The 23,636-nt window shown below is 57.2% G+C and overlaps 9 protein-coding genes across 9 annotated transcripts in view; 5 read left to right on the plus strand and 4 right to left on the minus strand.

Annotated features, from left to right (window-relative positions):
- Position 1: 1 nt before the first annotated feature.
- On the minus strand, positions 2-194 carry M421DRAFT_409052 (uncharacterized protein; the record flags this gene model as incomplete). Its single annotated transcript, XM_033590364.1, has 1 exon — positions 2-194. A coding segment is annotated over one exon (193 nt), but the record flags the coding sequence as incomplete, so codon positions are not given.
- Positions 195-1,412: 1,218 nt separating this feature from the next.
- M421DRAFT_99245 (uncharacterized protein) lies at positions 1,413-5,426 on the minus strand (the record flags this gene model as incomplete). The annotated part of the gene is made up of 4 exons (XM_033598730.1): positions 1,413-1,586; positions 1,653-1,957; positions 2,003-5,328; positions 5,386-5,426. The coding sequence occupies 4 exons, from the start codon at positions 5,424-5,426 to the stop codon at positions 1,413-1,415; spliced, it is 3,846 nt and encodes a 1,281-aa protein (XP_033451653.1).
- A 562-nt stretch (positions 5,427-5,988) lies between these two features.
- M421DRAFT_418042 (NAD synthetase 1) lies at positions 5,989-9,033 on the plus strand. The gene is made up of 4 exons (XM_033591654.1): positions 5,989-6,292; positions 6,351-6,472; positions 6,523-6,530; positions 6,578-9,033. The coding sequence occupies exons 1-4, from the start codon at positions 6,289-6,291 to the stop codon at positions 8,577-8,579; spliced, it is 2,136 nt and encodes a 711-aa protein (XP_033451654.1). The 5' UTR covers positions 5,989-6,288; the 3' UTR covers positions 8,580-9,033.
- M421DRAFT_57106 (uncharacterized protein) lies at positions 8,750-9,931 on the minus strand (the record flags this gene model as incomplete). Its single annotated transcript, XM_033595472.1, has 1 exon — positions 8,750-9,931. The coding sequence occupies one exon, from the start codon at positions 9,929-9,931 to the stop codon at positions 8,750-8,752; it is 1,182 nt and encodes a 393-aa protein (XP_033451655.1).
- A 156-nt stretch (positions 9,932-10,087) lies between these two features.
- On the plus strand, positions 10,088-10,644 carry M421DRAFT_346788 (uncharacterized protein). The gene has a single exon (XM_033589538.1). The coding sequence runs from the start codon at positions 10,205-10,207 to the stop codon at positions 10,604-10,606; it is 402 nt and encodes a 133-aa protein (XP_033451656.1). The 5' UTR covers positions 10,088-10,204; the 3' UTR covers positions 10,607-10,644.
- On the plus strand, positions 10,246-11,568 carry M421DRAFT_346715 (uncharacterized protein). Its single transcript, XM_033589537.1, has 3 exons — positions 10,246-10,754; positions 10,805-11,200; positions 11,259-11,568. The coding sequence occupies exons 1-3, from the start codon at positions 10,739-10,741 to the stop codon at positions 11,441-11,443; spliced, it is 597 nt and encodes a 198-aa protein (XP_033451657.1). The 5' UTR covers positions 10,246-10,738; the 3' UTR covers positions 11,444-11,568.
- Positions 11,569-12,856: 1,288 nt separating this feature from the next.
- M421DRAFT_57013 (uncharacterized protein) lies at positions 12,857-15,122 on the plus strand (the record flags this gene model as incomplete). Its single annotated transcript, XM_033595458.1, has 3 exons — positions 12,857-12,938; positions 13,033-13,336; positions 13,466-15,122. The coding sequence occupies 3 exons, from the start codon at positions 12,857-12,859 to the stop codon at positions 15,120-15,122; spliced, it is 2,043 nt and encodes a 680-aa protein (XP_033451658.1).
- A 335-nt stretch (positions 15,123-15,457) lies between these two features.
- On the plus strand, positions 15,458-19,168 carry M421DRAFT_418045 (uncharacterized protein). The gene is made up of 2 exons (XM_033591655.1): positions 15,458-18,065; positions 18,117-19,168. Exons 1-2 carry the CDS (start codon positions 15,684-15,686, stop codon positions 18,891-18,893), a joined length of 3,159 nt encoding a protein of 1,052 aa, XP_033451659.1. The 5' UTR covers positions 15,458-15,683; the 3' UTR covers positions 18,894-19,168.
- A 453-nt stretch (positions 19,169-19,621) lies between these two features.
- The window catches only part of M421DRAFT_90461 (uncharacterized protein), a gene marked incomplete at both ends in the record, with an annotated part of 10,102 nt that continues 6,087 nt past the window's right edge, over positions 19,622-23,636 (minus strand). Inside the window, 4 exons of the mRNA XM_033597861.1 lie at positions 19,622-22,084; positions 22,138-22,160; positions 22,361-22,541; positions 22,726-23,300. Of these exons, the coding sequence (XP_033451660.1) occupies positions 19,622-22,084; positions 22,138-22,160; positions 22,361-22,541; positions 22,726-23,300 (3,242 nt within the window). The remainder of the gene's footprint in view (positions 22,085-22,137; positions 22,161-22,360; positions 22,542-22,725; positions 23,301-23,636) is intronic.

The raw sequence follows: 23,636 nt of genomic DNA on the forward strand, positions 1-23,636 counted from the left end.
AGCTTTTGGTTGACTGATGTTGTCTCGTGTTTAGGACAGATACCCTTAAGACGCGTCCGCAGTGTTGATTCTGGAACATCGTAGGCTGCAGCAAGGCAACGTTTAGATTGATAAGGATTATTTTGAAAAGAAGCAATAGCAAGGCTTAACCTGCCTTCTTTTGAACTTTGTACGGGTAGTTGATGTGGTGTCATAGTTGATGAGATAAGACGCGTTGAGCGCGTTTTGGTGGGGTGCGCAGGATACTGATATGCGCAGCTTACTGATAGAACACGTTAAAGTACTCCCCGAGGTAAGCAGGATCGACGTCGATCCAGCCACGACCAGACTGGTCAAAGTATGCGAGTGCATTTGCGCCCGTTCTCGGGTTGTGCATTGCTTATCGTCCCTATCGTGTTTTAGGTAGCCTGAGGAGCTTGGGCCGAAACGAAGCGTACCAAGCTGACATCCCGCCTTTTCATCTTCGCAGCCTCTTGTCTCCTTGAGTCCTTGATTTCAACCATAACACCTATTCAGTCTATGATTTCGCTTCATGCCGATACGAAATAATCCAATGGCGTCCTGTTCCTAAGCGCATCGACCCCGAAACCCCAAATCGCAAGAGACTCGATTTCTCCGAATACAGCGTCGACCAGACGATCCTGCATGGTCACGGGGTATTTGCAGAGGATGATGGTACGGCAGGCAATGTGCCCGCACCGATCAAACGCCTCACGTTTCTCCACGGGACCAAGATGGAAGCAGGACTCGAGCTTCGAAAATTTGAGACGGAAGAAGTAGATATGAATACACATCAACAATATACATATCAGACAGTTTGAGGCTTGACTATCAGACCCTCAGAATACTTTGGGCGTTCCAGCGTTGATGGCACGGCATCTGTAGCTCACTTCGCTTCAGTAGCCATCGTAATTTTCTTTCCGGTTTCAGCACGCGACACTGCTGTGCTGCACTTGTCTAGTCAGACACGGGTGACAGCCGGTAGTGCACCCAGAGATCAGCTCAGCTAGTTATGCAACAATCTGTAAACACATACCGTATGCCAGTGTGCAGCATCGTTCTCTCATGTCGAGCAAAGCCGAGGCCACACGCACAAGCATCACATCGCTTCAAGAGCGCTTGCATACCAATGTCGTTTCGTTCCACACATAGAGTTTAGAACAATAAGTAGTTGCCTGCATCTAACTAGAACTTGTTGACCCATGTTACAAAAGGTACGCACTTATCTATTCATAAAACTTAGCTCGAGCTGCTTATACAGGCGGCCTGAAAGCCGACGTCTGCCCTTGCTAACGCCATACAATGCTACGCCATGTCATCCATCCTAAAGAAATGGGTATAACGCCTGTCATTCACCGGATCTTTCGCGCCAAAATACCGAAAACTGCAACACCGAGTGCCAATACGGCGAGTCATTTGACCTCTTTCACTGTGACGCTGGGCCCTACCTGTTTTTCATCCACCTTGACGCCACCCTGCTGTGCCTTGGGCGCTGTCTGTGTTGCGGCTTGTATCTTCGGCAGCTGTGCCTCAGGTGCTACCTCTTTCGGCGGCGACTGAATCTGCGGCGGCGGCATCTGCGACCCCTGCGACCCCTGCGTCTTCATCTGCGACTGCTGCTGCAACGATTGCGATCGCGAGTGCGACTGCACCAGGCCCTGATTCTCTTTCTCTTTTTCTTTCTCCTCACACTCAGCCTTCTCCTGTCCCGTGATGACACCCTTCAGCACCACCTCTAGATCCGCGAGTCGTACCGGCTTGATCAAGAATAAGTTGACGCCGCTGGAGTTTGCCTCTTGCTGGGTCTCAGTACTGGCTACACCTGTGAGTGCGATGATGGTGACAGGCGGCAGTCCAGTTCTGATCTCATGAGCACGAATCTGACGCGTTGCTTCGAGGCCGTCCATCTCCGGCATGTTAATGTCCATCAGGATAACGTCGATGCGGGCAGACATATCTGCGACAGCAGCCTTGGCGGATGCCGTATGTGCTTGAGCTGAACCGTTGATCAACGATTGGTCTTGGGCGGACTTGTATGTATCGAGAGCTTCAAGGCCGTTGACCGCAAGAACATGGCGGTGGCCTAATTTGTCGACGAACGTGCGAAGAAGTCGAAGGTTGATAGGGTTGTCGTCGACAGCCAGACAATTCAGCGATCTTGTTGGTGTGGAGTATGCCGACTTCTTGACCGGGCTCGTGCTGACCGAACGCACCTCAGGAGCGCTAATCGTTGAAGTGAGAGCCGGTCGAGCTATGTCAAGAAGGCGCGAGAACATATCTGGGCTATGTGGTGGGGTGTTATCTTTCAGGCTCAGCTGTGTCACCTTCTGTAGCGTCGCCTCGGTGCCGTCGATTTGGCCACTTAGCTGATTTGCGTGGCGGTCCAGGCAGGAGGTCAAAGCCTTCGCCATTTTGTGAGGTCCAACTGGCTGGCCGATGCACTCAAAAATGACGCCTGGTACTGTAATGGCGGTGACAGACTGTGCGGACGCAGCACCGTTACAGACAACGATGACTGGTGGGTGATTGGCTTGATTGACCCCTTGGCTGTGCCGAGCACGTAATGCCTTTGCGACCAACTCGGTTGCAACGATGAGATCTGGCTCTGCGGCACAAGGGCCGCTCGCACACGTCTTCATCCCAAACCAGTCAGCGCATAGGCTGTCGATTGCCTTCTTTGACAAATATGTGGCGTTCTTTCCCTTCAGGCTCCTAACGAAGTATTCTTCCTCTTCATCAAATCCCTTGAAGCAGACCTTCATACCCTTTGTGCGCTTACCGACCTCCCGCAAATGCTTCTCTTTTTGCTGCTCAGGTTCCGTGGGACAGAATGATGGTGACATGATCGACTCCTTGAGAGGGCAGGATACCATGAACTTGGTTCCACGACCCTTCGCGCTAGTGACTTCTATCTCACCTCCAAGGGATTCAACGATCTGCTTCACAATGCTGAGACCAAGACCAGTTCCTTGGCTCAGAGGGTTCTCCTGTGCAAACGAATGGAAAAGCCTGTTGTTGATGTAGTCTTCCGACATGCCGACACCACTGTCGGTTACTGTGAAGCGGAACTCGCGGTACTCTTCCGTGGGGCTTGACCTTGGCATTACTTGGAGCTTGACCTTGATGTATCCCGCTTCCGTGTATTTCAGGGCATTACCGAAAAGGTTCATGACGACTCGTCTCCATGCGCCGGGTTGTGTACGGAAGACGTAGTTTGCGCTCTCATTGATGTCGAGAATGAGACTCAGTGGGAGAACCTCCTTCTTACAGGAGGTGAGCTCATATGTTTGGGCAGAAACCTTCTGGTAGACATGACCAGCGAACACACTCTCTACAACGTCTTCTGCGAGGACACTCATGTCCACGTCGTTGATCAGCGTCATAATATCATTCGTGTGACTTTGTCCAGGGCTGATGACATGCTTGGCGCTTTGCGTACGCTTCTTTGATTTCTTCGATTTTCCTCGCGTAAGATTGTTGATCTTGGCAAAGTCAAGCACATGGTTGATGGTCTCCAGAAGGGTTTTGCCGCAAGTCTCGATGGTCTGCACATGGTTTGTCTGCTGTCCGTCGATCGCAGTGTCTTTTAGCAAGTCCGTCATGCCCAGTATGCCATGCAGAGGTGATCGTAGCTCGTGACTGATGGACGAGATAAAGTCAGCCTTTGCAGCGTCCGCTAGCTTAGTGTCTAGCCGTGCGACCTCAGCCATGACTGAGTTGCTAAATGCAGCAAGGAAGCTGAGCTCCTGCTCGCTGGTAAAAACGCGCATGGGGTCAGAGCTCCAGATCACGGCGCTGGCGAACCACCGATCGCGATGCGAGTCCCACAATGGGTAGAGCACCAAGCTTTTCGCCCTTGGGAAAACGCTTCGAAGGAAGTTCTCGTCGTCTTGACTTCTGGTAGATTCTGACTTGCGTGAGATGTGGAACGGAAAGCCATCTATCACCTCTACGTCCCCGTTTCCTGAAGGCGAGTTGATAGCTGGAGTGGTGGCATCGTCGTCAAAGTTGAAGATCTGGCCATGTGAGTACGAACGAAGCAGATGTCGTAACACACTCTCGGACATTGAGTATTGCATATCAGAGAGACTCGACACCTCCCTGTTGTTCTTGCTTAGCGCAGAGCCTAGCAGAACACAAGGCTTGTCTGGCTCAGGTAGGTCTTCGGAGAAGAGATCGTCCTCGACGAGCCCACCAAACGTGCTGATTTTAGCATCGAAGAACGCAACGCCGTCAGCCTCGATCGCGTCAACGATCATGTTCGATGCCCTATCAAAGGCTGCCTGAACCTCCGGTGCGATCTTGCTCTTCTGATCGTTCTGAGAGGATGAAGAGGTTTTGGTCGCTACTTCTGGTACCCTGGGCGGCTCCGGTCCCAGCTCAGATGCAGGTGTAACAACACTGCTCATAGGGCGGACACTCGATGCATCTGTGCTGGCGGGGCTCTTGACGCTAGAAATGACGCTACTACTTCGGTCAACAACGAACGGCTCCTGGTCAGCGTTGGATCGTGCGGCTGGTCTTTGTCGCTGCAGAGGTGTCTCCGACAGTCCTGCAGACAGCGGCATGTCCCACGGATCCTGCCACCAATCTTCAGTTCCGCTCTTTCCCTCAGCAAACGATCCCAAGCTCTTAACCATAATCTTGCCCCTCCGATGGTCTTCGGTCGCCCTTGTCATCTCCAAGTGTCGCATCACTGTGCCTGCCATGTCTTTGAGGAAGTCTAACTGATGCGCAGAAAGGCCGTCCCGCGGCCTATCATCTAGGACGCAATATGTGCCAATGTTGTGCCCGCTTGGGCTGCGTATAGGGACTCCAGCATAGAAACGAGATCTGGGGATCCCTGCTACTGAAGGGAAGTGCTTGAAGCGTCGATCAATCTTCAGGTCATTCACAATCAGGGAAGGCGTTTTGCTGTAGTCATCGAAAGGCAAGCCGGACTGACCCGCAGCGAGGTTGACTGTGACATAGCAGATGCTCTTCTCTTTGGGGAAGATAGTATTGCCCCAAACCAGACTGTCCTCGCTGAACTCGGGTTGGCCTGTGTGTAGGGACAAGGTTCGTGTGGCCTCAGCCAGGATGTAACAGTTCCGTCGATCGAAGAAGGAGATGAGGCATCTTCGTGCATTAAGTCGCAGCGCACCCAGCTGCGCAAATGCAGTCAGTGCCTTGTCTTCCGAGGGCTGGGGGCAGCCGTCGAATGCCCCTGCGATACCCAGCCCAGGGCCTGAGGGCGGTCCTCGGGGCGGCGTAGGTGTATCATGGACGGGCGTGGGCGAAGGGCGGCGGCTGAGGATCTCGTTGGAGGTGGTCCGCTGCGGATAGTACCTAAGACACGAGTGTCAGCAAGTATAGACCCTGACTTGAACGTCGTGTGTGGCTCACCTGTAGAACTCGCGTTCCTTTGCGAGGTCCGGGTGCTCCATGGTCTTCTTCCGCGATTTGGTGTTAGAGACCGGGAGTCGAGCACTCACGGGATCTTGGGGCCTGGGGTCCGTCATCTCAGTGTACCTTCGCGTGTACCACTAATTCTTGGGATGGCTAGGCAGTGGCGAGTCGCATCCAGACTGCACAACCATGTCCTGTGCACCCAATAATCCACGCGCCAGAAAAGCGACTTTACTCCGCAGAGGTCTTTTGCGCTCTCGCCGTGAGAAGAGAAGGAAAGCGACTGCTTGACGCAGGGTCTGCGCTACTCGGTAGTGCAGCGGGGCGGAGCACAAATCACAGCCAGGCGGGAGTCTGAGAGTCTGGCTTTGACTGGCAGACTGAGAGTAGCGGGAGGGTTGTACACGCGTGGCGCGATCTGAGATGGGCGTTGTCTGACCGGCCTTCACGTCCGGAAGGCACGGAATTCGTGAGGCAGGCGTCGTGGAACCATGGTACTGTTCCGTCGCAAGTTGCCCGATCCTGAAAAGTTCTAGCATGTCACAGACAGATAAGACTCATTCGGACCGTTGGGTGGGATCACAGTACTCAGCGACTCTACTGTGATACCTCCGACTCCTCGCAAGCTGGCCAGGAACCCCTGAGGGCCTGAGCGTCTCCACAAGATTGCAATTTGTAGATCACGGCTGCCGTTAGGCGATCCATTTCAGACTGAGTTTCACCAGCTTCGAACTTGCCAAGACATCCTTCGCGCACTTGAGCCGCTGCCGCATGCCGCACAGGGCAGCTGCGTAACCCCGCCTATCGCATTCGGAGAGCTCGACCACCGCAGCTACCACTTTTCCATACCAAGCTTAGAGTTGCATGCCTACTGGTCAGTGATTGTCTGCGGAATCCATGATGGGTATGTCCGGTGGTGCATGGTTGCTGCGGACTGTTCTGCTAACCCGTCTTTCGCGCAGGTCGACTCCTGACGTTTGCATGCTGTAATCTAAACCAATGGGTGCTTGACTGGGAGGGTAATCGAAAGAGAATTGTAGAGAGCATACAGATCGCGAAGAAGCGTGGTGCTGGATTCCGTACCGTACGTTGAGAGGCGGAGACCGCTTCGATCTCATTGCTGACTGCTTCTAGGGACCTGAGTACGTTGTGCATCACACTTGACTGGACAATAGTAACATATCCACAGACTTGAGATTACTGGCTACGGTCTGCTAGACCACTTCCTCGAAGGCGATACCTATCTCCATGCGTGGGAACAGCTGGCCATCATTCTTCAAGATGAGTCAATACACGGCATCATCGCCGACATTGGCATGCCAATCATGCACCGCAACAACAGGTACAACTGCCGTGTCATCATCCTGGATGGCAAGATCCTATTCATCCGACCCAAGCTCTACCTTGCCAACGATGGTAACTATCGAGAGATGAGGCACTTCATCCCGTGGAACCGCCCACAGCATCACGAGGAGTACTACCTGCCGCAGTTCATTCAGAAGATCCAAGGCTCCACCAAGGTGCCGATCGGAGACATGGTGCTTTCTACTCCTGACACGTGCATTGGCATGGAGACTTGCGAGGAGCTTTTTACACCATTGTCACCTCACCTGGCAATGTCTCTGAACGGTGTGGAAGTCATCACCAACTCCAGCGGCTCTCACCACTCTCTCAGGAAGCTGAACACTAGGATCAGTCTGATCCAAGAAGCCACACGAAAGTCTGGTGGTGTCTACCTCTACTCCAACCAACAAGGTATGGACGGCGACCGTTTGTACTACGATGGTTGTGCAATGATCATCATTAACGGCGAGATTGTTCAGCAAACATCGCAGTTCAGTCTCAACGATGTCGAGGTCTGTGTTGCCACAGTCGACATCGAGGATGTCAGGTCCTACCGTTGTACACCTTCAAGAGGTATCCAGGCTTTAAACGCTCCCACCTACGAGCGTGTCGAGACACCGTTCCACATTGGCAAGAGCGTGGATGAGTCTGACCCCGACTTGGCACCCAGCCCGACTCAAGAACTCAAGATTCATGCTCCTGAAGAAGAAATCTACCTGAGTGGATCTTGTTTCCTGTGGGACTACTTGAGACGTTCCAACCAAGCTGGCTACCTCATCCCGCTTTCTGGTGGTATCGACAGTTGCTCGACCGCAGTTCTAGTCTACGGCATGTGTAATGTCGCCTTTGAGGCCCTTCAAGCAGGTAACGCTCAAGTCAAGGCCGATATCCAGCGCATCGCAGGTCCCGGCGAAGCAGAAGGCTGGTTACCAAAGTCACCTCAAGAGCTCTGTTCCAAGCTCTTCTCCTCTGTCTTCATGGGCATGGCCAGACAGTCCTCCAAAGAGACCCGCAGCCGCGCCGAACGCCTCTCCCGCGACATCGGCGCCCAGCACACCGACCTGGATATCGACTCGATCTTCGAAGCCTTCAAAAGCGTGCTCACACAAGCCACGGGCCACGAGCCCGCCTTCAAAGTCCACGGCGGAACCCACGCCGAAAACCTCGCCCTCCAAAACATCCAAGCACGCTCACGCATGGTGCTCAGCTACGTCTTCGCACAACTGCTCCCCACAGTGCGCCAGCGCCCAAACGGCGGCTCGCTCCTCGTGCTGGGCTCCGCAAATGTCGACGAAGCGCTGCGCGGCTACTTCACCAAATACGACTGCTCGTCCGCCGACATCAACCCTATTGGCGGCATCTCCAAGACAGATCTAAAGCGCTTCATCGCCTGGGCCGAGACGCACTTATCCCTTCCCATCCTGCGGGAATTTCTCGACGCCACGCCCACCGCGGAGCTCGAGCCGCTGACCGAGGACTACGTGCAGTCGGACGAAGTCGACATGGGTATGTCGTACGCGGAACTAAGCGTGTTCGGGCGTCTGCGCAAGTCGCAGAAACTCGGTCCGTATGGCATGTTCCAGCGTCTAGTGCACGAGTGGAAGGACATCCATGAGCCGCGCGTGGTGGCGGACAAGGTGAAGCGGTTCTACCACTTTTGGGCTATTAATCGGCACAAGATGACTACCATCACGCCGAGCCTGCATATGGAGGATTATTCGCCCGAGGATAACCGGTTTGATTTGAGGCCGTTCTGCTATCCCAGCTTTTGGAGCAGTTGGAGTTTCAAGAAGATCGATGAGGCGGTCGAGAAGCTGGAAAACGGAAGGCCGACTGGGAAGGCTTGAGGAGTGACACGTGACGGAAGGGCTAGACATGTCGTATATAGACGGGCAGCGGATCAGACATGAAGCGGTATTGAGTTTTGCCGGGCCAATACAATCGCGGAGTTGATATGCTGTGTGACCAGTAACAGATATACAAAGAAGACACCAAAAATCCATCGCCCTAATACATGTCATCTTAAGACAATATCCTTTCTCTGCGGCTCCAGCTTATTCCACGCATCCTCATGTATCCTTCCCACAGCAACCCGCTCAGCCACTCCCCTCTCCTCATCCCACCGGACCAGCATAACATTGAGCATACACCACTCCCCCGCCGCGAAAACCTCCTCATCGAAATCCACAACCTCCTCATCCCACACAAACCGCCCCCCATCCCAAATCGGCGTACCAGGCGGATGCATAATCGTCTTCGCCGGCCTGCGCATGCCCTCAGCAGGCTCGACACGCTTGTTCCGGCTCAGCAGCACGAACTCGTACGGGCCGTGGTAGTGCGGCGCCGAGATGGCGGATTCATGGCTCATGAGCACGCCTGTGTGTCGCCCCTCGGGGTCGCGGAGCTGCGACACGGGGATCTCGGCGGCGGCGTAGTGCAGCTGTGAGGCTGTGAAGTTGTCTGCGGGGATGGCTTGCGCGGTGAAGCGGAGCGTGGAGGATTCCGAGGTGTGATCTGAGCCGCGCGGCGCGTGGAAGTATGGTGGGTAGCGAATACGGAGAGAGGTGTGCTTGTCGCGGCGGACGGTGTAGGGGGTGGATTGGGGGCCGATATGGAAGTTTTGGATCTCGGAGCGGAAGGTTTCGCCTGTGCTGCGGGGGAGAGTGAAGGTGTCCGGGCAGCTGGTGGGGTCGAAGGGGAAATTTATGCGACCGTTGTGCGAGGTCCAGCTCCAAGAGGGTTCGCTGTCGTCTCTGGCTGCTGATGCTTCTGCCGGGCACCAGAGGAGGGAAAAGTCAAACATGGCTTCAGGGAGTCCGTGGATGAAGTTGCCACCGCAGTTTTTCGTCAACTGTTTCGTGGCTTTGGCAAACTCCGGGGATGTATGGGATCTCTCAGACGTGGTCACGAGCTGGTTGTACATCTGGAACCCAGTGAACCAATCATCGATCTCTTTGAAGCCCGGCTCTTGATTTTGGTCCTTTGGTATGCTGGCATTCGATGCTGAGCGTATCCTGTTCACCATACCTCGGATCGACCGGCTTCCAGATCTACTTGACCGTTGCGAACTGTTGCTGTTGCTCGATCTTCGAGATGGTTGTGGGGAGACCTGACTGCTGGATGTTGTTGGTCGTGATTCTGGTGACCTTTTTATCCGCGATAACGAGCGGCTGATCCATCCTGGCGACAATCTGTCCATTGTAGGTGTAGGTGCGGATTGCATAATGAGAAGCGACATTGATGTGTTTGTTGTGATTGATGACCAAGTAGTGCTTGTGTGAGGCGGTGAAAGGTGAAGCTAAAATCCAAACAGAGCGCTTATCTGCAGGGTGGAATGTGAGTGTGAGGTGATGTAGCCTCACAATGTCGGCCTCGTGTGGCTTTTTGTTCACCAGCGGGGCTTCGCCTCCCATTCACTGCCCCCTTTCAAGGCGCGTCGAGAGTCCATTGTTCCAGGAAGTCTGCGGCACGCATGACGAGTCTGCCCAAGTGGCTGTGCAGAACATCTGGCCGATCGGCGGAGCCCGGCCAGAATTCCAGACACGGCAACGCTGTTTCGAAGCCGGATGCCACGCACTCAGTGCGGAGGTGGGGAAACAGAGTCTGTAATGTCGGTTCTCCTCCTATTCCTGCAGGGGAATCCTCGACGGTGCCTCTCTATCTTTTTCCGTACGCTGATAAGCCGCGACAACTGGTCAGATGGCTCGCGCATAATGATCTTGATCAAGACAACCTGTATGATCATCTGATGACCACCGTACCTTGCGTGCACCTGAGCTTATTTGTCTCAAGCGTCGCGCTGGCCGCGCCAAATATTTGGTTGGAAGCTTGTGTTGGAGGTGTGGCGATTGAAATGTGGCGGATGTGTGGCTGAGATGCCCCGAAACCCCGCGCTAACAGAGTCGCGCCTTTCGACAGGCAGCCAGTGACGACGCGTTCCTTTGGGAGCTTCATCGACTTTCGGCGGCGATTTCTGGAGCATTGCAACATTCACCACACTGCAAAGATGTCCGGTTACGAAGGTATAACGCACAGAACGGAGACACAGCTGCAAAAAATTGACTTGCAGCAGTCGAACACAACATCTCTGCGAAGGAGGAGACAGCGCAACCACCGCACCGCCGGCCTGACCTGTCGACCTTCTTCTCGCAACTCGAGCTCGTCGATACCTCGGATCCGCAGGCGCACACCAATGCAAATGCCCTGCCGCAACCGGAAAACATGGCGGCGGCATTCCGCCTGCTTGCAAATGCCTTTGAGATGATGCGCGGACGACCCGCGGACGACAGCGGCGGCGAGAACGACTTGCTGGCGAACATGATCGAGGTGTTGCGGCAGAATGCCGACGACCCGCCAGCAGAGCTCAAGGGCTGTCCGGATAGCTTCTTGGACGAGCTGGAGAGGGTGCCAAACAAGTCGCTTAAGCCTACAGACACATGTCCCATTTGTGTCAATCCATTCCTGGAAGGTGAGTGCCCATTGTGGCTTGAGAGTTGACGGCTTGGCTGACTCGGGGCACGGAACAGACAACTACCCGCTCGTAGTGCAGCTGCCATGCCATAAGGACCACTTCTTCGACCTGGACTGCATACGACCCTGGCTCAAGCTAAACTCGACTTGTCCGCTCGACCGCAAAGAGTTGCTCAAGAAGAAGCAGCCACCTCCGCCACCTGTGGAGGACGAAGAAGACTACGACGATATGTACGCATGAGATATACACGAGATACTTGCATTGTCACGGCGTTTCGAGCAGATATCAGGATTCGAGCGCGGATGACGCGGGCATAACGAAGAGTCACGAGTTTCGACAGAACCCTCCGAATATCCCACCATCTGTTCAGCGTATCATCTCACTCTAAACAAGCGGAGAGCCTCTGCGAGCTTTTGACCTCGCTGCAATAGCGCAGCAGGAAGCAGAAGCCCGTCACTGCCATGCATCACCGCGTCGATCAGTGCGACAGCCAGTTCGTCCGATCTAATAATGAAAGAGCCCGAAGAACCCGCGAACTACATGGGTGCTTACCCAATGTAATCCTCACCTGCACAACCTTGCCTGGGCGTGCGATGACTATTCCCCAGAAGCTGCATTTGCATTTCACCCTGGCCTTGTGATGGTCAGCGCAAGCGACAGTCTGCACTTTAGTTACCAATCAGAGCACGTGCTGTTGCGATCGAGCTTGAGCGTGGATTCAGTGACACATGCCTTCGTCTTGCTCACGTCCGCTTTCATCCATGGCGACTTATTCTGGTCACACTCGACCATTGTGCCGCTCAGATGCAGGTGTCTGAATAGTTTCCTACTACTGGCGAGACTCGGCGCCATAGCGTCTACGTAGGCTCTCGGACACTCGAGCTCCAAGACCGTATCCTCAGCAGCCGTTGTCATGCACCTTTCAGCATCACCGCTGCATTGCTATCAAACCTCGAGAGTATTTTCATATGCATGCATTCACATCTTGCAACGCGACCACGTCGCGCCGAGACAACACCATCACGGATGCAATTGTTGGATTTTGGAGCGGCTGATCTAGGATCTGCTTTCCAGTGCAACCTGTCACGCCTGACAGAACAAGTTTGAATGTTGTCTTGGTAATCCAGAACTTTGCGCTCGTTGAGGTGAGAGCCCGCGTCCAGTCGGCTTGATAAGTACCCTTCGTGCGAATGTACGAGCGGAGATAACAGGCGTAAGCAACGCCCTACCGCGTGGCACAGGCTTGGCCGGGGTTGTGATTGCGCCATGCCAAACGCCATCATGAAGAACAGCTGCAAGAATTGTTGCGAAACGATCCGTTGTAAGCATCTGGTGAGCAGAGCGTGCTTTAGTGAGACAAGGGCTGTTATCATCGCGACAGCTCTAGATGCTGTCGCGCTAAATTGCTCGTATGCAGGGTCTTGCGACAGCCGTTCTGGTAGAACGCGCCGAGTGTGGTGGAAGTACGGACGAGGCCTCGGGCGAATCCTGGCGGGCCACCTCCACACCTCCACACCTCAGCATTTGCCATACACACGACACACACCCCACTATGAAAGTGGCATGTCTCCTCACACCCAATATGCATCGATCTGCAAGCGTGACAACGCACTTTGAAGGGATTCGATCCAAATCAACGGACATCAACTCATGATGGAGCCAAAGTGCCCGTCAACGTACGTGGGGAATAAGAGGCCGCTCAAAGGTCTGAAACGAGCATGCTGGGAATGTAAGAGTACGATCAGGATGAGGGTATCTTCGAGTTCGCAAAACGCTGACTCGGGTTCAAGGCAAGAAAAGGAAGGTTCACTTCAACTCAAGCCAGACAGACATCAATATAAGCCAGACGGACATCAATATGTACTCCAGCATGAGCACGCCGACCGCAACGGAGCGGGTCGCTCAGGAAAATCCGTGCCAATTGCACATTGGAGAACGGCTAGGGAAGCTCGAACAACTGTTTGAGCGATTCGTGTGTCGCAAGAACTCGACAGTCGAACCTTCAGAGACTCGGCGCAGCCCTGCGTTGGTAGAATCGTCCGAAACGCAGTCCAAGCTATCTCTACCCACGTTCTCTAGCGATGCGCAGAGCGTCTCCTCGATCGGCGACGGAATTGTAAGTCTTCCTGTCCCGTGCTCGATGACTGGAAAGCTCACAGATGCACAGCCTGGTGCTCAGACTTGGAGGTCTGCACCGACTATCCGTACTCTGCCAAGCCAGCGGGAGAGTACCCACCCTTCAGACAGCGATGCGGCACACAGGTGCCTAACCGGCCTGTTACCCTCGCAGCACGATGCCGATATCATCTTCGGGTCGTCGAATGGATGGATGATTCTTGAGGGCATATACAGTGCTTCAAAAGACATCTATGTTAACAGAGATGAACAGTCGTACGCCTTGGACATGGCTGCTGTGGCTCAGCAACCTTCCATCATCGTAGCTCGAACACTCCTCCACCTAGCGATATGTATCAACTCGTTACCACCCGAGTTCGACGGCACTCGTCTGCAGAATATCTGGTCCCTGGACGATACGGTGTCCAACTATGTTACCACGGTCAACTCGCTGGTGACAAACGCGGACGAGCACATGCTGACGCTGTACGGCCTGGAGTGCCTGATGCTGCTCGCTATCCAGCACATGAACAGCGCCAACCTTCGTCAAGCATGGCTTGTGATCCGGCGAGCAATGAACCTGGCACACCTCATGGGCTTCCACCGCATCGTGATGCAACGCGATCTGGATCCGCCAGTACCAGCCGTCAGCAACGCAAAAAGCCTGTGGCGGCACATGGTCGACCTAGACCGGTATCTGGGGCTGCATCTCCGGCTTCCCTTTGGCGCCGACGACGTGCCAGTGTCGGAAAACGACGAACCTCAAGTGATCCACCGCGCGCGCATCAACGCGCTGAGCAGAGAAATAGCCGACCTCGACCGCTCCATCACGCCGCAATCGTACGCCAAAGCCCTGTCCCTCGACGAAAGACTCGAGACCAACATGCGCGAGATGCCGCGCGAGTTCTGGGAGGTACCCAACATGCCATGCACAGCACGAAGTGCCGAGTCCTTCGCCGCGCTCGAGAGACTGATGGTGCAGATGTGGCACTTTGAGCTGAAGATCTTCGTGCACTTGCCGTACCTGCTGCGGGCGCCGGTGGAGCCGCGGTACGAGTTTTCAAAAGTGACGGCGCTGCAGGCGAGTCGCGACGTGGTGATGCGGTGGTTCGCGCTGCGCAACGCCGGCATCACACAGGCGTGCTGCCGGCTCAGCGAGATAAGCGTCTTCATGGCGGCGGTGACGCTGACGCTCGACATTGTCATCGAGCTCGCGCTGCACGACAAGGCGGCGGTGCAGAAGGCAAAGGGCGCCGACTTCGCCATGCTGTGCCGCCTGGTAGGCGAGCTGGACAAGCTGGCGCGCGCGTCGACGCGCGAGAAGATCGCGGCCCGCTCCGCCGCGGTGCTGAAGAAGATGCTCGCGGCGCTCGACCCTGGGCGCCAGGCGGCGGGTCCGGTCAGACTCACGATTCCGTTCTTCGGCACCGTGGTCCTCGCGTACAGAGAGTTGCCGCGACGGCCGCGGTTCGGTCTCGATTCCGAGACGGGCAGGTCGATGCATGTCACAGGGAGCCACGTGCCGGTCTTCTCGTTTGTGAAGAACGAGCTCTGGCCGGCGGGCGGGCGGGGGGATGGCTTGGGGGATGGCTCGGGGGATGGTTTGGGGGGTGATTTTGGGGATGGTTTGGGGGATGGTCTGGGGCATGGTTTGGGGGATGGTCTGGGGCATGGTTTGGGGGATGGTCTGGGGCATGGTTTGGGGGATGGTTTGGGGGGTGATTTTGGGGATGATTTGGATTGGGATGTGGTGCTGTTTGATGGGTTGGAGGACAGGGATACGGAGGGGAACTGGGTGTTTTGAGGAAGACGAAGCAACGTGAAGGGAACGAGGATGCAGCCAGTGGTTTACTTTAGCAAGGGAAGTGGTCTTGGTGGGTTCTCTGCGACTTGTCGTTCAGTTTAGCAGGGCGCAAGGTGCAGGGACTGTTCTAGTCGCGTCTTGATGCAATTAACTCATCGATTGCAGAACATGGACTTTTGGTGAGGCATGGCTGTATGCAACAGGCCATGCCCGGCAATCTATCCGCCCGAGATACGTCGTGACTCGTCAGACTGCCAGTGCACGCAAACGGCAAGGCTGCTCGCACTGGATGCGCAGTCCGGCGTCTCATTGGCGGTAGTCTGGATGCTGGTGCACAGGATGCTGCGGGCGTGTTGGAGGGCCGGCACACGACCACAGCCGCTGACGGCGCACGACTTCGCCCGCTGACGGCACACGACCGCGCCTGGCTCCCTCTGCACCAGCGCGTTTCCCCCTCGGCCTCTGCATGTGCAGCGTGCATGCCCTGGTACACTCTCGCCTGCTGAGCAGCGACTCGTGAGCACCTCGGCACCGCCGCCCGCCCGCTCGCCCACCGGCAGCATGGCCCTCCAGCGACAGCGCATTGCGACGGACCTGTTCTGGGACGGCGAGCCCGCGCCTGCTGCCCCCGCCGGCGTCAAGGGCAAGGAGAGCGTGCGCACCCTCAGCCGGTTCGAGGCCGTCGTCACCGCCTACCCGCCCGTCCTCGAGTCGCTCCTCGCGCAGCTGCCCACGGCCGCCGTCGTCGAGCTGTACCACACCTCGCGCCACCTGCGCCTTTTCCTAGAGCGCTACCCGCTGGCCTGGAAGACGCTCTCGTTCCGGCTGCCCCAGCCCGCCGTCGCCGTCGGCTCGCCGGGCAACGAGACGCCCGACGCCCGCGAGCGCCAGTCGAAGCAGTACGCCTTCGACGCCCTGCTGCGCCAGATCATCGCGCCCCACGGCACCCGCATCACCAACCTCGACCTCTGCAACACGGCCGTCAACGGCGTCGCCCTGGTGGCCAGCGTGCTCGCGCCGCACCTGCACACCCTGCGCCACCTCTCTGTCCGCGGCTGCAAGAACGTCTCCATCAAGTACCACATTGTGCCGTTCCTGGAGCCCTACACGCTGCGCGACGCCCCGTGGCTGCGCACCCAGCTCGCCCTCACCAGCCTCTACACGTACCGCTGCCGCCACCACCGCCGGCGGCCCTATCTCCCGGCCTCGCTCGTGCGCCGCGACTCGGACTCGGACCCCACGCACCAGCTGATTGACATCTGCCACCAGCTGCGCATATGGACAGACACGGCCTGGTGTCCGTCGCCGGGCGGGCGGTGCTATCGCAGGAAAGACTACCACGCCGGACGCGCCGCCCCGCAGAACATGGAGGTCTGGGTGCCCTTTGACCGCCTCTGGCGCTCGAGCAACCGCATAGGGCCGCTCGAGGGCACGAAGAGGCTGGGCGAGCACGATGGGAGGCTGTGGGAGATCGCCGAGGAGGGCCAAGACGGCGAGCCCCTGGGGACAGAGAACGGTCCCTTTGCCGGAGAGGGCAAGCACGTGCCGGCGCACGCCAGGAAGAGCCACACGACCTTTGTGGAAAACGTCAAGTGCTCGCAGTGCGATGACGTCATCCTGGAGCGCTGCGAGTCGTGCAGCGTTCGCATGCACTGCATGGGCTGCCGCAAGACGCTCTGCGCAAGCTGCGCCTTCAACCGCCCGATTCCACGAAAGCGCGCCAGGACACGGCACTTTGCGAGCTTGGCGTTTGGGACGAGCATGGGCGCCCTTGGCCACGCGTCTGGCTCGACTGCCTCGCTGCAGGACAGGAAGCAGGAAGCGAAGGCTGAGAAGAATCGCTTCTGGTGGGCACCTGGCGCGACGCGATCACCGAACCTCATGAGCGAGAGCGCTCACGACGACGACTCCTCCGACTCTGAAGACACGCTCAACAACGGCCTTCCTGGGCCGCCCGCGCACCGAGACCCACCCAAGCTGAACATGCACTGGTGCTGTCTGGAGCCCATCTTCTCTGGAGGCGGTGGCATCGCCGTGCTGGGCACTGGGCTCGGCGGGAGAGGCGCTGATAAGATCCGTGCCGCTCCTCTACCGCGCTGCAAGCAGTACGAAGACCCCGACTTCTCGAATCAGCTCCGGCCCGTCGATTACATTCGCGAGCTCAAGAACAACGGCCTGTACGAGTACGTCCTGGGCGAAGACGTCGACATCCTAAACTACTTGAAGCAAGAGAGCCTAGAGCTGCAGCAGCAGACATGTCCCCGAGGGCTGTGCACTGATTGCTACCGCAGCTTCAGGTGGAAGGTGTCTTGTCGAGCCTGCAAGAATCCCATCTGCAAGGAGCATGACTTTGGCGCGCTGAAGGTCCGCAAGTGTGGATATAGGGACTTGCACACAGAGCGCGACCACGTCAGGGCACATACAGAACCGCCGCAGCGACTCGTGATCCCCGACTTCAATCCACACAGGACTGGTGAGGATCTGGAGCGCACGCCGACTGCTTCGTCACAACTAGACGCGGTATCGACTGCTGATAACGAGTCGGAGTCTTCCGAGGGCACGCCCATGTCGCAGTCACAGGTCCTCATGGCGCCTGTAGGAGCCACCGAGATGGGCACATTCAACCCGCTCACAACCCCTGATCCCTTTATATTAACAAGTTCGCTGTCGTTCGTTCCCGTCAGCTCATCTCGACCGCGCTCGCTCAGCGCCTCTGGCGTCCGCAGCCGCAACTCAGTGTCGTGGTCCAATCCACCGCGCGGCGCTCCACCAACGTCGATATCGAATCCTCTTCCACTACCATGCCACTCACGAAACCACCCCGTGCAGTGGGAAGGCTGCGGCGCCTACTTCTGCCAGTACCCGCGCCCAGTCGGCGACAACAGACCGCAATGTCCAGCACTCCTGAAAGAATGCTCGGAGTGCGCGGTCCTTGTCTGCGACGTAAGACGTCCTTTATTTTCCCAGAAAGTAGACCCTTCTAACATCCCACAGGCATGCTCGACTCTCAACCCGTCCTGCACATGCACCTTCTGCACTGTCAACTTCCACTGCCCGACCTGCACTCGCAAACCGCACGTCCGACAGAAATGCCGTCTGGACGCCGAGCTCAAAGCCAAGAAAGACGCCGAGCAGCGCGCAAAAGCCAAGCTCGAGCGCGACCGCCTCGAGCGCGGGCAAGCCGACGAGCTGGCAGGCGCGATGAACGAGTTCTTCTCGGCGCTGTACGAGTCGGACGCGCCCCCCGACCCGTCTGCGGGGTACACGACGAGTGCTTTCGCGGACCTGCCGCTCAGCAGCCCGGACAGCATCACGGTCACGACCGAGTTCGGCGTCCTCGAGGAGACGGGCAACGTGACCATCATCTCGGCAGGGGGCACGGCGCATCCCTACGACGACGCCGACGCCGACGCCGTGCTCCCCGAGCAGGACAACTACGTCATCCACACCGAAGACACGGCTGCGCCGCTCCCCGTCGCCCTCGCTCCGGATTGGGCCAACGCCGGTGCCCTTCAGGGCCTACAGCATGGCCATCTGTGGCTCCTGCCGCACCAGATGCACAGCCTGTACAGCGTCGGTCTGGGGAATTCCTCCACGTCGCCTGCGGTGTTGCAGCATGGGGGCGCGCTGGTGCTGGGTGATGCGCACGCGGATGCGGACACAGATGCGGATACAGATGCGCATGCGCATGCGCATGTGGAAGCGCATGGGGAAGATGTAGACACGGACGCGTCGGCACCGCTCGCGCTTGTCGCTGGCGCGCTGGACTGAGGCGGTCCGTTTGCGTGACCTGCGGCTGGGCGTTCTTCGTCGTGTGAGTGTGTGTGTGTGTGTTTGTAAAGGTGGGGGGGATTTAGTTTTGGGGATGGTTTAATGGTATAAGTATGGTATGGCATAAATAGCACGGCATGGCATGGTATGGTACGGTATGGTTGGGCATAGTATGGCATAGCACGACACGGTAACTAGCATGGCAGGAAAGGGCGTTTGGTTTCAGCAGGGCATTTATGGCGTTGAGTGTAGAATTCATCTCGGTTCCATCTCATCCATCTCATCCATCTCATCCATCTCATCCATCTCATCCATCTCATCCATCTCATCCCTCGCATTCCCTTCCATCTCGTCGGCTCGTCGGCTCGTCGGCTCGCCGGCTCGTTGATGACCGCCTCGCACGCTGCACCTCTCGCGTCTTGGGCTGCGGGTGGAACGACGGACAAAGAAATGGTGTTTGTAGGTGACGGCGCGGGACTCACGGGGGCACGGTGAAGCAAAAGGCAATGGTGGTCTGTGTTCTGGAGCGGGAATACGGTAATGATATATAAGGTCGAATACACGACTCAAAGCCTCTGCTGTAGAGCTTGACGACCGCGGGGATCGTGGATGCTTGCGACCCGTTTGTCAGCATCGTCCCGTTGGTGAGCGGTGTCTCGATGCGGGATGCGTGGAATACGGCACAGCTGGGCCCGCGACGGCCCGCGAGCAGTACTCGTCAAGCGCGTCTAAGCGTCGGCGTCGGCGTCGGCGTCGACGGCAACGGCAACACCGCCATTCTCGTCAACGTCCATGGCCTCGGCGTTGTCGCCCTCGATCTTGCTGGCCTTGGCGTCCTCCTCGGCTTGCTCCTCCTCGGCCTCCCTCTTCGCCTTGTCGGCAACGTGATTGATGATCTCGGTATCCTTCTCGCCCCATAGCCTTAAGAGCATGGCCTTGCGATCATCCTTGTCGACCATCATGTTCGCCGATCCCGGGTGTCTCCACAGCGGCAGCACCATGCGGAAGGGGATGTCCTGCGCCTCGTCCTTCTCGACACGAACGAAACAGCACCCGATGTCCATACCCTGCAGCTGATCGCCCACCTCGCCCAGCCCGTGCTCGCCCTCCCGGGGTAGCTTGGGGAACATCTCGGTGACGAGCTGCTTGAGCGTCGCCTTGCTCGTGCACTTCACAATGCGCTTGCTGGCCCACGGCTCCAGGATCGAGATGCCCTCGGACTGCAGCCGCCAGGGGGCGTGCATGTACTGTGCGTCCTTGATCTTGTGCGCGACGAACATGACGACACCGCAGTGTATGAATTTCATGCCGCGGTCTTTGTTGGCGTTTATTATTGTCTTGGCGAAGCCAGAGGTGTAGTAGATTTTGTTGAGGGAGAGGCCTTCTTTGTTCTTGACCATGTAGCGGTCGCGGGGGAAGCGGTCGCTGATGCCGAAGAAGTCGTGGATCCGGGAGATGGTCTCGTCGGTGGGAGAAAGGTACTCGAAGTACTCCTTGTTCTGGTCTTGCTTCTCGGGCTTGAGCTTGGTGACTTGGGTGGGGGCTGGTGTTGGTGCCTCGGAGGCGGGTGCTGTCGTGGGCTCTGCTGTGCCGTTCTCTTCTGTCTTGGTCTTCTTAGGGGCGGATTCTTCGGTGTCATCGGCCTTGCGCTTCAGACTCTCGGTTTCCTTAGTGGCATCTGCCTCGATAATATTCTCCTCGGGGGTGGGGATTGAGGTGTTGTCGGTAGTCTTCTGCTCCTGCTTTTTGGACTTGGCGGCATTCTCGGGGTTCTGAATCTGCGCGATCTTGATGTCGTCGAGCTTCTCGATGACTGCAATGAAGAAGCCACCGGTGTCCTGAAGATGGGGGTACACGCGCATGCATCGCTCAAGCGGGATGCGCTCCTCGGGGTTCGCCGTGATGGGAGGGAAGCAGCCCTTGGAGATCTTCTGCGAGAAGGTGCGCTCGGGCTCCTCGACAGCATACTTGGCCTTGGCCTTCTCGAAAGCCTCCCAGCTGGTGAACATGTGGGCGGTCTTGTCATTGCTCCCAGGCACAGAGGAGGTGTCGAGCACCTTCCAGGCGTTCAGACCAGGACGGCGCTTGAGCTTGGGCAGGTGGTCGGGCATGTCGACCAGCTGGACCTTGGAGATGCCTCCGCACGCCTCGATGGCAGCGGCGATGACGGCCTCATTCTCGACGGGGTTCATGCTGCAGGTAGAGTAGACCATGCGTCCGCCCTTCTTCAGCATCTGCAGGCCACGGAAGAGAATGCGCAACTGCAGGTTGTGCAGACCAAGACCGTCCTTGGGGGTCCACTTTTGCCAGACATTGGGGTTCTTGCGGGCTGTGCCATCGCCAGAGCATGGCACATCAGCCAGGATCCTGTCGTACTTGAGGTACTGCTTCTTCTGGCCGGCGTCGCTGGGAAGCTCAATCGAGGGGAAGATGGACGCGTCGTGCTGGGTGACGATCAGGTTGGGGAAGTTGAGGCGCTTGACCTGGTGGACAAGCATGCCGGCGCGCTTGTAGTCGGTGTCGTTTGCGATGAGCAGGCCGGTGGATCGACCGTCGTCGCTGTAGTCGCCGTCAGCGCCGCTGCCAACATGCTCGCCGTTCGCGGCCCTCCTGACGCGCTCCTCCTCGTCGCCGTGGATCATCTCAGCCAACTGGGCAGACTTGCTGCCGGGCGCAGCGCACATGTCGAGGACGACCATGCCAGGCTTGACGTCGAGGAAGTGGGGAGGGATCATGCTGACGACCTCCTGTCTGCTGATGTTGCCCGAGGCAGCCTCTGCGACGAGGAACTTCTGGAAGTTGGCGAAGGCGGCATGGCGGCGGATGACCTTTTTGTGTGTCTTCATGTGCCAGACCAGCTCGTCGGGGAAGGCGTTGACGGGCTCGGGAGGGGGCACAGGCTGGCCCTCAAACGTCTGCGCAGAGATGGCGGGTATGTAGCGCTGCTTGAAGATCTCGCGCACAGCGAGGGCGTCGGACTTGGTGCCGGTGAAGCGGAAGCTGTTGGGCAGGTCCTGCTTGAGCGCGTTCCACATGACCTCGAACTCGGCCTCGTCCATGAAGCCGCCCCTACGGTAGTAGCTCTCGAACAGCTCGTTGCTGCGCGTGATGTCTGACCACGGCTCGGACCTGGTGTCTCTTGCGCCTCCGCCGCCGCGTCCTCCACCTCTCTTACCACCGCGACCGCGGCCCTGCACAGGAATTAGCCACGGCGCAACGGCACCTGTGGACTGCGAACACTTACACGACCACCGCCTCTTGCCATTGCTGCGATAGAGCGTGTTCTGCGAGAATTGGATGGCGAAACACTTTCGCCGTCGCAAGTTGTCGAGCTGCACGTCGTCGCGCCCGAAAAAGCTCGCCCTGTGCAGCGGCGGGTCTCGATTGGTGGGGCTGGCTCCATCGCTCGCGTCTCGCTTGTTGAGCCGCTTTGGGCGTAGCGCCATGCCCGCACCAGCGATTTTCACCCTCTCGACCTCGGACGTCTTCTTTTTCGTTTCCAGCTTCCTCGACAACGACAAGCCGACTAACCACCAGCACAATGGCCCGCTCATCGTACGTTGAAACCCAAACCCAGCCCTGAATGCAGAAGAACCTAACCAGCGCAGCGTCCCCACCCAGAACGACATCGCCGTCCCCGAGACGATTCTGAAGAAGCAGAAGGCTTCTCAGAAGGCGACCGACAGCAAGGCTGCCGACCTCCAGAAGAAGCGCGAGGTACGATGAACACTCCCCAGACCTGCGCAAGCAGATAGGAGCATCACAGTTGGCTAAGACATCTTAGGCCAACAAGCAGAAGCGCGAGACCATCTTCAAGCGCGCCGAGAAGTACCACCAGGAGTACGTCAAGGCCGAGCGCGACATCATCGACGCCAAGCGCCAGGCGAAGAAGGATGGCTCTCTCTTCGTCCCCGCCGAGTCGAAGCTCGCCTTTGTCGTCCGCATCAAGGGTATCAACAAGATCGACCCCAAGAAGCGCAAGACGCTCCAGCTCCTCCGTCTCCTCCAGATCAACAACGGTGTCTTCATCCGCCTGACCAAGGCCACCACCGAGATGCTGAAGATTGTCGAGCCCTTTGTCGCCTACGGCTACCCCAACCTGAAGACTGTCCGTGAGCTCGTGTACAAGCGCGGTTACGGCAAGGTCAACAAGCAGCGCCTGCCCATCACCGACAACGAGCTGATCGAGCAGAGCCTCGGCCAGTACGGCATCGTCTGCGTCGAGGACCTCATCCACGAGATCTACACCGTCGGCCCCAACTTCAAGCAGGCCTCCAACTTCCTGTGGCCCTTCAAGCTGTCCTCGCCTACTGGTGGGTTCCGTCCCCGCAAGTTCAAGCACTTCATCGAGGGTGGTGACCTGGGCAACCGCGAGCACTTCATCAACGACCTGGTCAAGCAGATGAACTAGATTCTGTCAGCAGATGCGATACTGGAGTCTAGCATTCGTCGATGTGGGGGAGTTCGATAGCATGAGATCATGAGTGTGGCGCTCGCCGGTCCGATCCTGCCTGACGGACCGGGTCGAGGGCAGGCCGAGCCACATGCACTGGTTAGCGTAGACAAGTCTTCAGCGGATCCGCGAAGAGCAATGCAAAAGTCATTCACCTTGAAGATGTACTCTTGACTGAACGTGTAGTGAGTTGGCGATGTAGTTGAGATGATGAAGATGTTGAGATGATGAAGATGTTGAGATGATGAAGATGTTGAGATGATGAAGATGTTGAGATGATGAAGATGTTG

This window comes from Didymella exigua (genome assembly GCF_010094145.1).
Source record: "Didymella exigua CBS 183.55 unplaced genomic scaffold M421scaffold_6, whole genome shotgun sequence".
In the NCBI taxonomy this organism is placed as follows: domain Eukaryota; kingdom Fungi; phylum Ascomycota; class Dothideomycetes; order Pleosporales; family Didymellaceae; genus Didymella; species Didymella exigua.